The sequence below is a fragment of the Seriola aureovittata genome, chromosome 9 (genome assembly GCF_021018895.1).
Source record: "Seriola aureovittata isolate HTS-2021-v1 ecotype China chromosome 9, ASM2101889v1, whole genome shotgun sequence".
Classification (NCBI taxonomy): Eukaryota; Metazoa; Chordata; class Actinopteri; order Carangiformes; family Carangidae; genus Seriola; species Seriola aureovittata.
Genome location: NC_079372.1, coordinates 20,139,492 through 20,154,237, shown reverse-complemented (window position 1 = coordinate 20,154,237; position 14,746 = coordinate 20,139,492). Strand labels below are relative to the sequence as shown.

At 41.0% G+C, this 14,746-nt stretch overlaps 1 protein-coding gene and 1 long non-coding RNA gene across 2 annotated transcripts; one reads left to right on the top strand and one right to left on the bottom strand.

The window, feature by feature from the left end:
* Positions 1–11: 11 nt before the first annotated feature.
* Positions 12–14,453, bottom strand: clcnk (chloride channel K). Its single transcript, XM_056385788.1, has 19 exons — positions 14,303–14,453; positions 12,489–12,620; positions 12,269–12,397; positions 11,415–11,554; positions 11,261–11,338; positions 10,196–10,271; positions 9,647–9,772; positions 8,856–8,940; positions 8,456–8,557; positions 7,942–8,026; positions 7,028–7,186; positions 6,275–6,344; positions 6,004–6,114; positions 5,473–5,689; positions 2,491–2,624; positions 1,938–2,008; positions 1,447–1,527; positions 539–625; positions 12–148 (listed from the first exon to the last, which is right to left on the bottom strand). Exons 1-19 carry the CDS (start codon positions 14,451–14,453, stop codon positions 110–112), a joined length of 2,073 nt encoding a protein of 690 aa, XP_056241763.1. The 3' UTR covers positions 12–109.
* Positions 5,585–9,321, top strand: LOC130175351 (uncharacterized). Its single transcript, XR_008828726.1, has 3 exons — positions 5,585–5,655; positions 7,040–7,163; positions 8,506–9,321. It is a non-coding gene; the product is annotated as an uncharacterized LOC130175351 (long non-coding RNA).
* Positions 14,454–14,746: the final 293 nt, after the last annotated feature.

Below are 14,746 nucleotides of genomic sequence, written 5' to 3'. Positions count from 1 at the left end.
GTGATATCATTATTAGAGGATTTTGTTACAAGCTAATCAGACAGAGATGGATTCATGCATGCTTAAAAAAAAAGGTCAAAGGATGTGCTTATTTCCTGTGTGTCACTGCTTAGATTTCTTCGGCCAAGTCCTCCAATATGTTCTTCATCTGGAGGAGAAAATAGAAAAAGAGAGGGAGGAGGGGCAGGGGGGAAGGGATGAGGGGGAGAAAGAAATTGCTTTGAATTCATAAGTATCCATTTTGCCTCCCAACCCCTGCATGATATTAACAAATCCATACAGGGAAGTGGTCTTGTTTGCAAAGTGTGTGTGTGTGTGTGTGTGTGTGTGTGTGTGTGTGTGTGTGTGTGTGTGTGTGTGTGTGTGTGTGTGTGTGTGTGTGTGTGTGTGTGTGTGTGTGTGTGTGTGTGTGTGTGTGTGTGTGTGTGTGTGTGTGTGTGTGTGTGTGTGTGGACGAGACAAAATCAGGCTGTATGCATAATTAAGATGTCAGTAAAGATTATAGTGAGCACGCACATAACACATAAACGCTCATTACCTCTGGCCATGTGATGAGTCCAACCAACCGTCCTCTCTCTGTGACAAATAAAGTCTGCGCTCCGACTACAATCAGGATATTTAGGGCCTGCAAGGACACAGAGGAAAATGGATCGGAAGTAACAAATTGCTTATCGTTTTGGGAAATATGCTTTATTTCTGCGAATCAGACGAGAAGATTGATTCTCTTCTCTTCTTCTCTTCTCTGTTACATGAGGAGATTGATTGATTGTCCTGTTAAATGAGGGCATAAAATAATAAGTGAAGAAAGAAATTGTCTGCCCATCTGCCAGCTATAAGCAACCTGGAACAATTCGGCCTTTAGCTGACAGGACAGTGTAGAGAGACGGGAAAGAGAGTTTGACCAGTAACTGAAACGTTGCTAAATGTCGCTGTGTGATTGTCACAAATGAGGAATGTTTTTTATTGTATTTATATTTTCATATTTATGTACTTTTGTCGCACTTTTTTAATTTTAATATTTATTCATATAGTATTAGTGTAGACAGACCACTGCTCACTTCTGTTTTTAATTTGCATTCATGTTGTGGCTTTTGTATTCCTCTTGTCGTACATAGACAGAAATGGAAAAGCGACTTCTTGCAGTGTTAGTGAGAGTAATGGGCTTCGAGTGTTTTGTGATAAACAACAATTATCCAGTTATTTTTTTTCTCTGTCTGTGCATGAAACAAAATGAGTTTTATTGTTGTTGGTAGCCACTTACCCCTACTTCTTCTGTTTACAGTAAACAAGGCTAATTGCCTCTATGCTTCAGTATTATACTTAATGCGCAAACATGAAAGTTGCATCCATCTTCTCGTCTAAGTCTCAGAAAGAAAACAGATAGGAGTATTTCCCAAAGGGTCAAACTATTCCTTTTAACTGATCCAACCCAATGACATTTCCTACCTCCTGGACCGTGTTGTGAGGTGATAACAGGACAGAGGTTGGGTGAATGCAGCAGACCTCGTCCAGATGTTTCTCCGGAGTCTGAAGAGCAGCACAAACAGATTCATATTTGTGTGAGGTTTCTGTCAGATGAAATCTTTTCATGTGACGACACTGAGTATGACTTGAGAAACTGTGATTCACAGTTAAAACTGATTTCACACCTTCCTCAGTGTTTGCCTGGGGCGTCTCATCAATCTGTTTTCTATTCTCCTCAAGTATTTGTCTGTCACTGCACCATGTTTTAAAATGGATGTGTGGTGTCATAAAATGAGCCATTTTCCTGTCTGTACATCCTGCTCCCATCCTCTTTTTGGAGCTGTTCCACATTCAGTCAGCGTCAAAACGGATTGTAAAGACATGTCATGCCTTTTAAACATCATCAGACATTTCACTCGTCCACCTCCCTCTGAACTCTGCAGCTACCCGTCTGACTCCATCCAGTCTTTTACCTCAGTCTGAGAGTGACGCAGGAACATCAGCAGCTCCGATCGACAAACAAACCCCAGTAATATCTGCGTCTCTTCAACAGAGGAGGGAAGAGAGAAAAATCAATTTTCTTTGCCACAGTCGGTGATACGGGTTTAGAGTGTGTGCGGCTCTCTAGTGGGCTGCTAGTCGTCTGTTGCAAACTTAAAAATTCATTCATGGTGATTGCTGCAGAAGGGCTCAGCTGGCCGATTGACTATTTTCTCACACTTGTCAGCTCCCTATCGAGGCACTTTCATGCTGCTGAATTGCTTCAGCTTTCGTAATGGTTACAATTTTTCACTATTTCGCTGATTGTTGTCTGTTTTACTTTTAGGGGCTCTATGTGGTGTATGTGGTGTCATATCTGTGTTTGACCAGTATGAATCCAAGAATCTTTCTAAAGGATCCTGCTGATTTTTTTTGCCATTACTCCAATACATAAAATATATTTTATTTTTTATAAAAGAATTAAACAGCACATGATTCATTTCCTACAAGACTAGGGGGGATAATCAAATATTTTTGTCTGCGCACCATGTGAGTCCACCACAGGGATTTGTGTTTCACTGCTGGTGTTGACAACATGCTGAACCTCCGCTGGCCCAGCTGCTTTCTGAAGCTGCTCTGGTTTCGCTCCTAAAACCTGTCCGACTGGTGTGGAGGGAAGCCTGCAGAAGAGAGGACTCATGTCACGCCTGGAAACAAAAGCAGCTGAGGTTAAATGAAACGAACAGGTGCAATATATAATTTGACAATTCAATATTCAGATGATTCTTTTTTTATCGAGGTTAATGCATTTACAAAGCTATTTCTGGGTTGTAAGAATTCACTAAATTAACGATTAGATTTTAATGTTGGCAAGAAAAGACACAAACAAGAGCAGATAACAGTAAACTGAGGTCCTAAGGTTGCAGTTACAGTGTGTTATAATCCCGGCTGGTGTAGTTTCTGCAGGGAAGAGCTACAAACCAGCAGTGAAAATGTTTACTTTATTCTAAAAATATTTTCAAGTAGTTTTAGGTGCCTAGCAGAAGGTGATCCATGAGATGTGTTCGAGGGGTTAGTCTGAGGAATACTTTCATGCTGAGTGCTTAGTAAGTGAATCATCTGGCAGATTTACCGTCTGGAAAAAGTACATTTCTTAGAGAGCTTAATGCATTAGAGATGGTTTACATGAACAGGTGTGAGAAACTGTTTTCAATTCAAAAATGTCCACATATATTGAAGACGTAATTTTTCTTCAGGTTTCTCTTCCTCGGAGCACGAATTGAAAATAATGTGGATGGTTGATGGGGTTCTTAATCAGTAACAGTGACTCAGCTATTTCCTGGCTGGCTGCTGAGATTTTTAGCTGTTCAGAATCACGACATCCAACTTTCCACCTGCAGCGTTACTATGAGTGAGAATCAGATATCACAAAACTTTTCAGTCTCAACGGTTCAACCGCTTTTAGCTCAAATATAAGACAATGGACCTATTTTGGACCAATTTTGACCAATTGTTGGTTCTACCTGAGTGTAACTCCTTGGTAACTTGTTCATAAACCCTGTGCTTAATTGTCTGTAAACTTAGAATTTGTCTTTATTTAGGAAATATGGTAATTTACAGGTGACAGTGAATGCATCACTAAAGTTTGTCTGAACTGGTGAGGCGTTAAAACCAAAACCTAGCATGCTAATTTGTTGCATTCTACCTCTTACAAAAAGTACATTTGTTATCAGTATTCTACATGTTTATTGGATACATTCTTATTCGTCTGTTTTGTTTAATGAACTGGTATGTCTGGTTGTTTGTACATTTTTAAATTTAAATAAATGGAAGTAAAAAAAAAAAAAAAAAAAAAGCAACGTCAAATTTCCTGGTTACTGATTGGCTGGTGGGCGGGAAAACAACAATAGAGGTGAAGCAAGGTTGTGTGAGAGTAGTTCGCTTGTTTTCCTTTCTCTCGGGAGGAGAGGACGAAAAATCGCTCAATTTACATGAACTTTATGGCTGTGAGATTATTTTAATGTGAGCAAAGAGACACTGTGAGTGCAGTCGCCGCAGTTTTGAGTTAAACGCGGGTTTTTGTGTTTGTTTTGGCTAAGCTAACAGCCACGCTACCGCCAAGCTAGTGTATCTGGACTTCATTAGCTTCGGCGCTAACCTCCCGTTAGCACAGTAGAGGATGTCTTCAGCCTACACCGAGGGAGGAGAGGAAACCAGGTAGAGCACTGGGTGACCAGGTAATCTGGACTCCCAGTAGGAGTAACTTAGTCTCATGGATGGTCACCTTGAGCGGCTGTCTTCTCATGATTGGCTGAATGAACACTAGCCACGATCAGGCCTTTATCAGAGGCGTTAGAATCTGGCATTTTTGTTGATCATAGTGATATAATTTGATTATGCCCTCCATTAGAGTATGAGTGATGTTATATTGTTGAATCCTTTAGAGTGTGTTAGGTAAAGGTGCGAACGTTTAATTGGTTAATTAATTTATTAATTGCAGATTTGCCGTATTTTTTGTTTAATGGACATTTAGTAGAATATTTACCTACTGAAGAGAAATCTTTAAATTCTGTATTTGTTCATGTGGGATTTGCTTGGATAGCTAACAGAATTATAGCTACCACTATTTTATTTTATTTTATTTAAATTTAGGGCTAATTTCTGGTTAATAAACCTTTTGAGTTGATGAGTTAAATATTAAGTATTAAGTAGATATTAAGTGTTAAGTAGAATGATTCCTTTTACCAATATTCATCTTTTAGAGGAGGTTTAAAGGTGCTTTATAAATGAGACCACACACGTATTCTTTTATACAGTAGACAGCCACCCACTCACTTAAGTATGCTTGTCATTATTAGCAGTATATGGTACAGTTAGAAATGTGCTGCATGAGAATTTTCACTGCTTGACAAAAAATATTATTGATAATATTATTAGGATTAGGGCTGCACGGTGGTGCAGTGGTTAGCGCTGTCGCCTCACAGCAAGAAGGTTCCGGGTTCTTTCTGTGTGGAGTTTGCATGTTCTCCCCGTGCCAGTGTGGGTTCTCTCCGGGTACTCCGGCTTCCTCCCACAGTCCAAAGACATGCAAATGGGGACTAGGCTAATGAGATACTCTAAATTGACCATAGGTGTGGCTGTGAGTGTGAATGGTTGTCTGTCTCTATGTGTTTGCCCTGCGATGGACTGGCGACCTGTCCAGGGTGTACCCCGCCTCTCGCCCGAAAAGATGCTGGGATAGGCTCCAGCCCCCCCGCGACCCTACTAGAGGATAAGTGGTAGAAAATGAATGAATGAATTATTAGGATTAGGATTGCAGATTTGGTTCTTACGCTTAGAAAATGCCAAAGGCTTATCATCACATATACCTAAGTGTTATCGTGCTCAGCTGTCAGCAGATGAGCCCACTATTGGCACACATGGGCAGAAACATGGGCCATATCTCTGACTGTGCTGAAACTATTTAACAGCTGATCATCCAAAAACGAGGGTATCCTTCAATCAGCCTGACACTGTTTTTTAACTCACCAGGGGCATGCCTTCCTCAGCGAGGGCAGATGTGGGAGCCTCTTACTGATAGAGAGGGCGTCATAGAAAGATGGGCGGTGCCCAGAGCGAGCCAGGGCATTCGCCAGGAGGGTGGCCAGGAGAACCGGAACAGCGTGGCTGAACTGGCCAGTCAGCTCTATCGCCAGGAGAGCTGGGGACAAGGTGTGTGTCACAGCCCCGGATAGTGCTGCTGCACCTTCAAGGCAGAAAACATATTAAAGTGCAACTTAAGGTACTGATACTGCAGACTTGTGGAGCCCACTGTACAATGAACAATCTGAGGAAAGTAAATATTTACATCTTCTTTGGATAAGTTTACATAATGATCAAATTTATAGACATTGGTATAAAATATTGGCTCCTGGAGGATGTAGGCCTACAAAACCTTACACTGATTAGTGCAATATTCAGAATGGAGGTACATGGAAGAGGGTGATAAACACTGTACATCTGCAGGCAAGTCTACATGTCATTGCTATTAGCTCCAAAAAGCTGTTATTGTTTTTCTACCAGCCAGTGCGTAGCCCCCAGGATTAATGGAAACCCACTGCTGGCCTGAAGTCATTCCACTGCAAAGCACACGAACCACTACTTCTCCAAGCAATCGGCCCAAAGCTGCTCCTAGAAAACAGAAATTAGAAAAAAGAAAAACACCAGAGTAGTTTCTTTATGTTTAGGGAAAACTTTACTTTAGAGGATGCAGCGAGGCAAATTCCCCGCGATTGAATTAAAACTCGAGCCATTCAGTTATTCCTGCAAAATAAGCTTTCCCTTCACTCACCATAGACAAAGACTGGCATGAAGTATCCAGCTGGCACAGGCAGAGTGCAGGCGAGGACCAACATCCACATCTCAGAAGCAACAACAGAGACACAGACTGTGAAATCTATGAAACATCTGAACAGCCACAACAGCTCAATTATAGCACATAGTAACATTGCAGATGAGTCACTGTCTGTGTGCAGGGAAATGTCTGCAGTGCACAAATGAATATTGAATCATGTCCATTCTACCTTAGCATATGGTAATAGGAGGAAAAGCTGTCATGGTAAATGGGTTCTACTGGGAAAGTGACTCCCAGTGTTAAAGCATCAGAGATTCTTTACTTCAGCTGCTCGAAGAGACAGTTCACAACGCGGAAACGTAAACAAGGTTTTCCTTCCGCTTAGAGCGCAAATTGACAATGTGAGTGGTTGATGCTTTTCTTCATCAATACCAGTGACTCAGCCATTAGTTTGCTGCTGAGGTTTCTTGCCGTTAACAATCGCAAAATTCATCCGTCCACCTGCAGTGTTTCTGCGAGTGAGCATCAGGCAGCATGAGATGTCAGCCTCAAAGGTTAAACAGTTTTTAGCTTGCTTACTCTGTTGTGAAAATGTCAATCACTGTGTGTCAATTATTGGTCACTGTGACCCAAAGGAACAAAAGGAGTCCTGAGTAGCTGAGCCCGGATCCTTGTTGTGATTCCTGGTGGTTATCAGTGCAGCTTGACAGAGATAAAAGACTCCTTAATTGGCCTTTGCATTCTTTGTACCTTCATGAGCAGAAAGAAGGCCAAGGAGAGGTGGACAGGGCTCCCTGATGAGGTCCACTCCAACAAAGGCTCGGGCTCTGAATGCACAGAGGCATTATGGGATTGACAGCTCCATTGCCTGCTATCCAGTAAGGAGGTAAGGAGCTGCTTCGTGGTGTACTGTGAAGGAGATAACTCATTCAGATTACTTTAATATGAAACAAAAGGTCAACATTAAATGATAAGGCAGCGTTACTGTATATTTTTTGGCTTATTTTCTCACTTTGTCTGTGGCGCTCAGCTCAAATCCATTTGTTCAAATATAAAGGTTCATTTTTAACGAAGAATAAAGAGTCTACAGACATGCTAACAATGCTAGCATGATGATATTTAGAAGATAATGTTGAACATGTTTGTTTTGTAGCTCAGCAAGTTATCAAGCTAATGTTTGCTAATTAGCACTAAACAAAAAGCACAACTGAAGCTCATGCAACAATTTCCGGGAAATTCTAACACAGTTGTGTAACGACAACGACAAACATTGCCATCCATGGAGCCACATTGCTAGCTTGGCTAAAGTCATTTCCTTAGACAGTGGAGGACTCTAGAGTTTAGCCTCGTTCATAACCTCTGAGTTTACACCCAGTATTCATTGATTCAAATGGGCTGAAACAGGGAAATGGTGACAGGAAATGTGTAGCTATGAAGGTCGCTATAAATTGGAGGCCTATTTGTTGGGGACTATTTTTTAGCAGTGGATTATTACACATTTTGTGCCCTAGTGAGTATTTACAAAATGCTTGGTTTAATACAAGTTGATAATGCTGTTAAAGCGTTAAGTACATCAGTAATGTTTGTTCACATTTCCTATATCCAGTATGGCTCCATCTCATTAGTTGCATCCACAAAAATTAGGGCCTGCTGCTGATGCCCACCTTAGACGCCATGTATTGTCCAGCAAAGTGGGGAAACGTCACAGATGCCAGGAGGAAGGCCACCATGCCTGAGTACAGACCCTTCCTGCAGAGAGGTGTTCACAAATACAGGCACCGTTCTTATAATGTCACTCTGGTTTTGGTAATTCAAATTGAAATTTAGTTTTAATAAGTTGAGTGCTATGTGTGACATCATGACAATAAACATTAGCACTAGACCAGCTCTCCTCTTTTTCCAATTGATGCTATCAAAGGTTTACAACATTTTACTTCGCTCAGATTTCTTCTATTTAAAAAGATAATAATTTTTTTCTTTTTGCTATATATAAAAATTTCTAAAGTTGATGCAAAATATCAGTATTTTTAATGGATTTTATGGTAAAAAAAATTTTTTAGGGGCACTGGCCGTTGAATCAGCTTGAATCAATAAAAGACTCAAAGTCTGTCTTATACAGCTGGTGACTCATCACTGCGTCACTATAAGGTTTTGAAATTGTAAGGATTGAGCTCTCACTCTGACGTCAGCAACTTGATGAAGACTGGGTTTGTTTTGGTAAATTGCAGGATCCACCGATGGCAGGCGAGGTAGCAGCAGCTCACGGCTCCACACAGCAGCCTGTTTCCAGACAGAAAGCCAACTGAATCCACAATGAGAGACGAGAGGCTTATTTTAACCCGGGCAGCAATAGACTATTGGAAGTCATTAGACTTGGGGGAAGTCGTGAAAAGGGGGGAGGAGGAGGAGGAGGAGGCCAGGAAATGATTGAATGAATAAAAAAAACTAAATGCCAAGTAGATAGGAAGGAAAACACATCAGAACTGGTCAAAGGATTTTCATTGTGACTGATATGAATATAAATATCAAATGTCAGTTCTTATTTGTAAGACGGAAACAAATGGATAAATAAACTTACCCCAGGAAAGCAAACAGCAGGATCTCCAGTGGGTAGAAAGGTAAAGAAGTGGGGAAATCAGTTTTGAACAACGCCTGAAGAGTCTCTGAGGACACAACACAAACATCAGTTATCCCTCCTATTTCTCCCGCAGACGTTCAGAATCTAGTCTCCTTCAATTTATTGCACATATTTTACTGAAATTTACAATCTGTTTAAGTGTTTCTGCTAATTTTGCCAAAGCTGATGTTTCCTGTTAATGTCGTGACAAGACATTAAAAAAATCACTGTAAATGTAAAGTCCTTTTTTACTTTATTGGGACTAGAGAATCTTAATGAGGCTCCAACACTGTGATTAGTGAATATTAAAACAGTATGAAACTGTTTACAGAATGACTCACAATAAACAATAAAGATATTAAACATTGAGCACAAACACAATCATTTCTGTTTTTGAAATGTAAAATTGTTATTGCCGTGTAAATTGCAAAACTGTTAAATTACGTGTATCGGCTGATTTTGTCTTTTCTTTTTGTGTATGATTGTGAGGCGACACATTCTGTGTTTATAATGACCAATTTATGTGCGGGAAAATGGCGTGTGCATGGTCTTTGTGTGTACGCATCATGTAGTGGGAAGTGGTGTCTGTGTACTTTTGGCCATATAGTACAGCCGACACATGAATATATATATCCTTGATATTAACTCGTTACTGGGCTTGTGGTCCCTTTTTCTTCAGGGCTGGGTGCCATCGGCTCTACAGTGAACCTTCTCCTTGTTGACCATGAGGGGGCGACCAGGGCCTCCATTACCTGCATCCCCACTCCACACTGAGAACAGGCGGAAGGTCAGCGCCCCGCAGGTGGCTGAGAAGAAACACGGGAGGTAATGCCTCCGGGCGAAGTGAGAAGACATCACCTCCACACTGAACAACACACCTACAGGAGGGGGGGGGGGCAACAGAAACACATGAAGTCACTTTAGACAAACAGCAGAAGGTATTGTCAAGTATAAACAGTATATTGCTATAAGTCAGGTGTTAATAGATTCATGTTTTATGTTAATCATCACATTTTGAATTTATCTTAAACTTGGAGTGTAAATGGAGTTTGAACCTGAGGTGCTAAACCCCCCCCCCTCAAAATATAGGGCAGAGGAGATGAAAGGAGAAAGAGGTGAGAGGAAAAGGTGAACATGTAAACATGACGGAGGAGCAGAGGTGTGAGGGAGGATAAAAGGGAAGAGGAAATATGTGAAGCTCATTTGCTCTTCAAAGGTTACGGAGGAAACATTAACCAGACCCGTGTGAGGAGGATAGACGTAGAGCGAGTAGATAAACAAACATCAGCTGGTTCTCTCACCGCTGACGGGCGCGCCGAAGCAGCTGGCTACCCCAACCGCAGCTGCTACAACCAGCATCTCTCCAGCTGCTTTGTCCTAAAAGACAAAGAATCTGTAATGTAACATCTGATTCATGAACTTTTCATGTACAACAGTACGTTACAATAACGGACGTGATGATTTTTTTTCTTATTGTCCCACATCCTGGGGAGAAAACTCACTGCTTCTCCAGTTTATACGAATCAAACCGCATCTTGATTTAAAGCAAGATTTACCTTGGACCTATTTCATTAATATATATTTAAACATATAATGTAGTATATTATTTGTAATGAATCATTAATAGTTAAATGTGCTGATAAAGCACCAGGTAACTCTCTGTATTTCGCAGTGTAACTGAGTTTTAAATCTGGCAACCGTGCGTTTTACATCAACCAGCAATGATTGGTTTGCCAAGAGGGAAGTAACCGTGGCCACAGAGATGAAGTAGGTTGTAATTTGCACGTAGTAATAATATGAAATATTAATGGTGGTTCTGCAGGTTCTACAGTGTTTTACCTTGATACTCTGTGTTGTGCTCAGCACTCGTTGAAGAGAGTTTGGATGTGTGTTCCTGTAATCTGGACTCAAGGTCTTCTTACCGGCTACGAGGTTCAGCATGAACGCACACACTCAACTTAAGCATTAATTGTGTTGTTATGTTTTACAACATGTCAAGTGTCGGATAAATCCAATATTCAATCTCCTTTTATTTCTGTTCTGGTTTCCACCAACTCCTGAGGGAAATATCTGGTTAATTAGCTGCTTAATACTCCACTGTACTTCCCCAGCTCGTCCCTTTTTAAGGGTAGATCCTTTATTACTGTTGAGATTTGTACTGTCAGACGATGATCCTTTATTAGTCCCACAGTGGGGAGATTTGCAGTATTACAGTATTGTGGACAACACAAAGAAAAGAAAACTGCAAAATGTCAATATCAAATACCACAAAAAAGATAGATAATAAATAGTAATATAATATGTGCAATTAGATATTTAAATATAACAACAATGATTGGCACATGGTGACTTTACGATGATTTTACCTTCTTATTGTCTCGTATTGGAGAGCAGAGTTTGCTCAGGTACGCTCCCACCATGCTGGAAAGATGCACTAATGGACCCTGATGATAAACACACAGTTTTAAAGAATAGCTACAGATTGTGTATTACAAACAATCATACTGAGACGTCTCTCACCACTTTGCCCAGGAAGACGGTGCTGCCGGCTGCCAGCGTACAGATAAGGCCCAGGAACTTGGTGAACAAATTAGTGAGAGACAAATAATGAGGCATTTTGATGCCGGCCAGCATGGTTCTCACCTCTGGTATCCCCGAGCCTGAGGAGAAACAAGCAACAGGACGCACTGAAGCAATCAAAAAGTTCAATAAGAGCTATTCAAAGTGAATCCACGAATGATTTCAGAATAATTTGATAGAGGGTAAAGGAGGATGGAAAGCTCTTCTGGGAGATTTAAAGGACAATCGGTACAACAAAAAAACACAATTTAAAAAGAAGCATTATTCAGTTTGTGTTAACGCCGTCATAACTAGACGCCACGTCTCTAGTTTGGTGAGATTTCTCCGGAGAACCCGGTCACATCAATCAACCTCATTTCTACTTTCTGGGTCCCTCTGAAAGCTTTGTCTCGGTGGTGTGCACAGATGCAGACTGTAAACATGAACCCAAAGAAAGTTCCCTGCTTCCTGGAATTACATTACATCTTTGATAGACAGATAAGATCGTATTTGACTTTTCTTATGTACATCTCCCTTTACAGCTCACTGCATTTTAAAGATAGGATCACATTTGACTTTTTCTCATTGCCGTTTACTTTAGATAGAAAAGAAAGATGATTCTATCTCTCTCTGTGAAGACACAGAGGGGAAAAAGAAAGTGTGTGAACGTTGTGGAATTACGTCTTTTTATTTATAAATATGTCTAAAAAATATGTTGTATTTTCCTTTTTAGTTCATTTTAACAAACTTTAAAGTTTAAATCATTAATTAAAGTTATTTCAGCTTTCAGAGTAGCTGCGCCTTTCTGGACAGACCTGTGGAGAAGGGACAGATGTTGTGGGAGAAGGATGACGCGACAGCACAGAGGCATGATGGGTAAAGTGTCCAACAGAAGAACTGCAGCAGACTATTGCCCTCCAGCTTCGTATAAAGCCACTGGTGAGCTACGAATGAGGTGAGAGAGAGAGACAGAGAGATCAATCATCTCTGTTCATTGTTCTGTGTGTGTGTGTGTGTGTGTGTTCGTGTCTCTACCTGTCAGCAGCTTTTTTACACTAAGGTCCATGAGGAAGCTGAGAAAGGCCATCAAAATGCCGAGAGCAGCATAGCCATACCACTCCATCCCACACACTGCTCCCAAGCAACACCTCAGCTGCAGCAGACGCTCTGGAGACATGAATGTGGGTTAGCCTTCAATAGTTTAATTTGTGTCTCAGATACTTGAGATAAAAAAAAAGAAAGACATTAAAGTGAAATACTGTTTGTGAAGTGACGTTTTCTGGGTAAAAACTGATGCTGAAATACAGAGATTGTAAGATAAGTGGCTGGAGGACTGCATTCATTTGCAGAGCCTGATATTGTGCACTGTACATTATCTAAATGGGAATTATATGCCTGCAGCGTCCAGCTTGAGCCCTCTAACAGCTCTTTTTCACTGCAGGCCATTCTCTTGGATTCTGCTTTAGTTTCCACTGTTCTCCACCCGCTTCGTTCCTTGAGCTAAATCTAGGAACTAATGCTAAAACTTCCCAAACCAGCCAAAGTCAGTGGGATGCTTCATCTGGGAACCTCGTGCCAGTGCAAGTTGTAGATTTTGATAAATCAGGTGGCCTGCTGGTGGCGCTACATGCAAAGTCACAGGAATCACCAAAGTCATTAGGATTCATTCTCTGTTCAGTTCAGTCAGTGTTTGACCACACACACACACACACACACACACACACACACACACACACACACAGTTCCAGGCTGTCATAAACATAGACTCATATATATACAGTATATGTGTGTGTGTGGGTGTGTGGGTGTGGGTGTGGGTGTGTAGACGATGCATTGGCCGCTGAAACGTACGTCTACGTCGCTGCACATATTGAACCGGGCAAGACCGGGTCTGTAAACAAGTGTAAGGAAACGGGAGGAGCTGTGGGGTTTTATGGATAAAAAAAAAGCTCTATAACGTTTCAATGAGTCGTTCTTATATTCGAGGGTTTATGATGTACGTGGAGTAAAAATAAATATGTCCTCATGGAAAACAGTGATTACAGCCTAAACTATTGCGATTCTAAGTAACTGGAGAAATATAAATGTTATCGCTCCTCCATTTATTCCTGTTTGTTCACAGGGCAGTCTTGCCGGGGCCAATATGGCGGTGAGTTGGCGACGTATATATGTCTATGGTCATAAGTATTAGGCTCGAGGAGGCCAGTTGGAGTCAGACATTAGAAGTGAAAAGGTGAATGTGTATTATGACAATAATAACAAACCACTTATTTTACTCACTGATCAAACACTACATAAAATGACTGGTTTGTAAAATACGGCGGAAACACAAAGAGGAACCTCGTGCCGAAGCTTCACAAGGTTCTTAAAAGCTGAAGGTCACGTGTTGCCTCGAGGCTGTTCGGTGGAAATGGGCTGTAAGACTCTAAGGATCTTAATCTGGATTGTGGTCAGATACAGAGATAACAGAAGAACATGGACCACATGAAGGTCATTTAACAGTAAAATAATAATATGAAGCTGAAATTACAGCACATGTGAAGAGCATTTAAACAGTAGCAGTGACTATTAATGAAGCATAAAAATCAATCAGCTTTGAGGAAAACAGTCACAGTCTGTCTCCCACTGACTCTTAATTAATAAAAATACACATTTAAATAGCACGATTATATAAAAATCTACGATGGCATTGATTGTGTCGTCCTTGAGCTCAGCAATAATCAATAATACTCAGCTTCTTGTGTGACGTCACAAACGAAACAGAGATCGGCTGCGAAACAGCAACTCTGTGACGTATCGATTCTGTCGGCATCGATCGGACACTAATGATTTTCACACTTCAGTCTGACCTTTGACAATCGCACGGGGCCGTCGGCATGGTTTCCATGGATCAGAGAGGAGCGGACTCTTATTATGGGATGCCTCAGATTGATTTTCTCGCTCTTGGTTGTTGCTCCCTCTGTCTGTTTCACTCCCAGAAACTTCGTGCAGGTTCTTCATTTTCCCTTGAAATGTTTGTGTTGGAGGTGATTAACACACTCAAACAAACACGGCGAGAATAAAGGATTTAAAATAAAATAATTACTGCAGAATACAAATACAGATACACTTACCTTGTGTTATATCTCTCTGTATGGTTATATGTGTGTGTAGTGTAGGTGAGTTGACCTCTGGTAAAGTATTAGCATACAGGTGATGGAGCAGTCACGGTTGAAAAGGCAGCTAATATTAACTCTTTGGAGGAACATTGAGAGACGCCCCTTCATCTGCCTTTATCGCAGACGTGCAGCGAG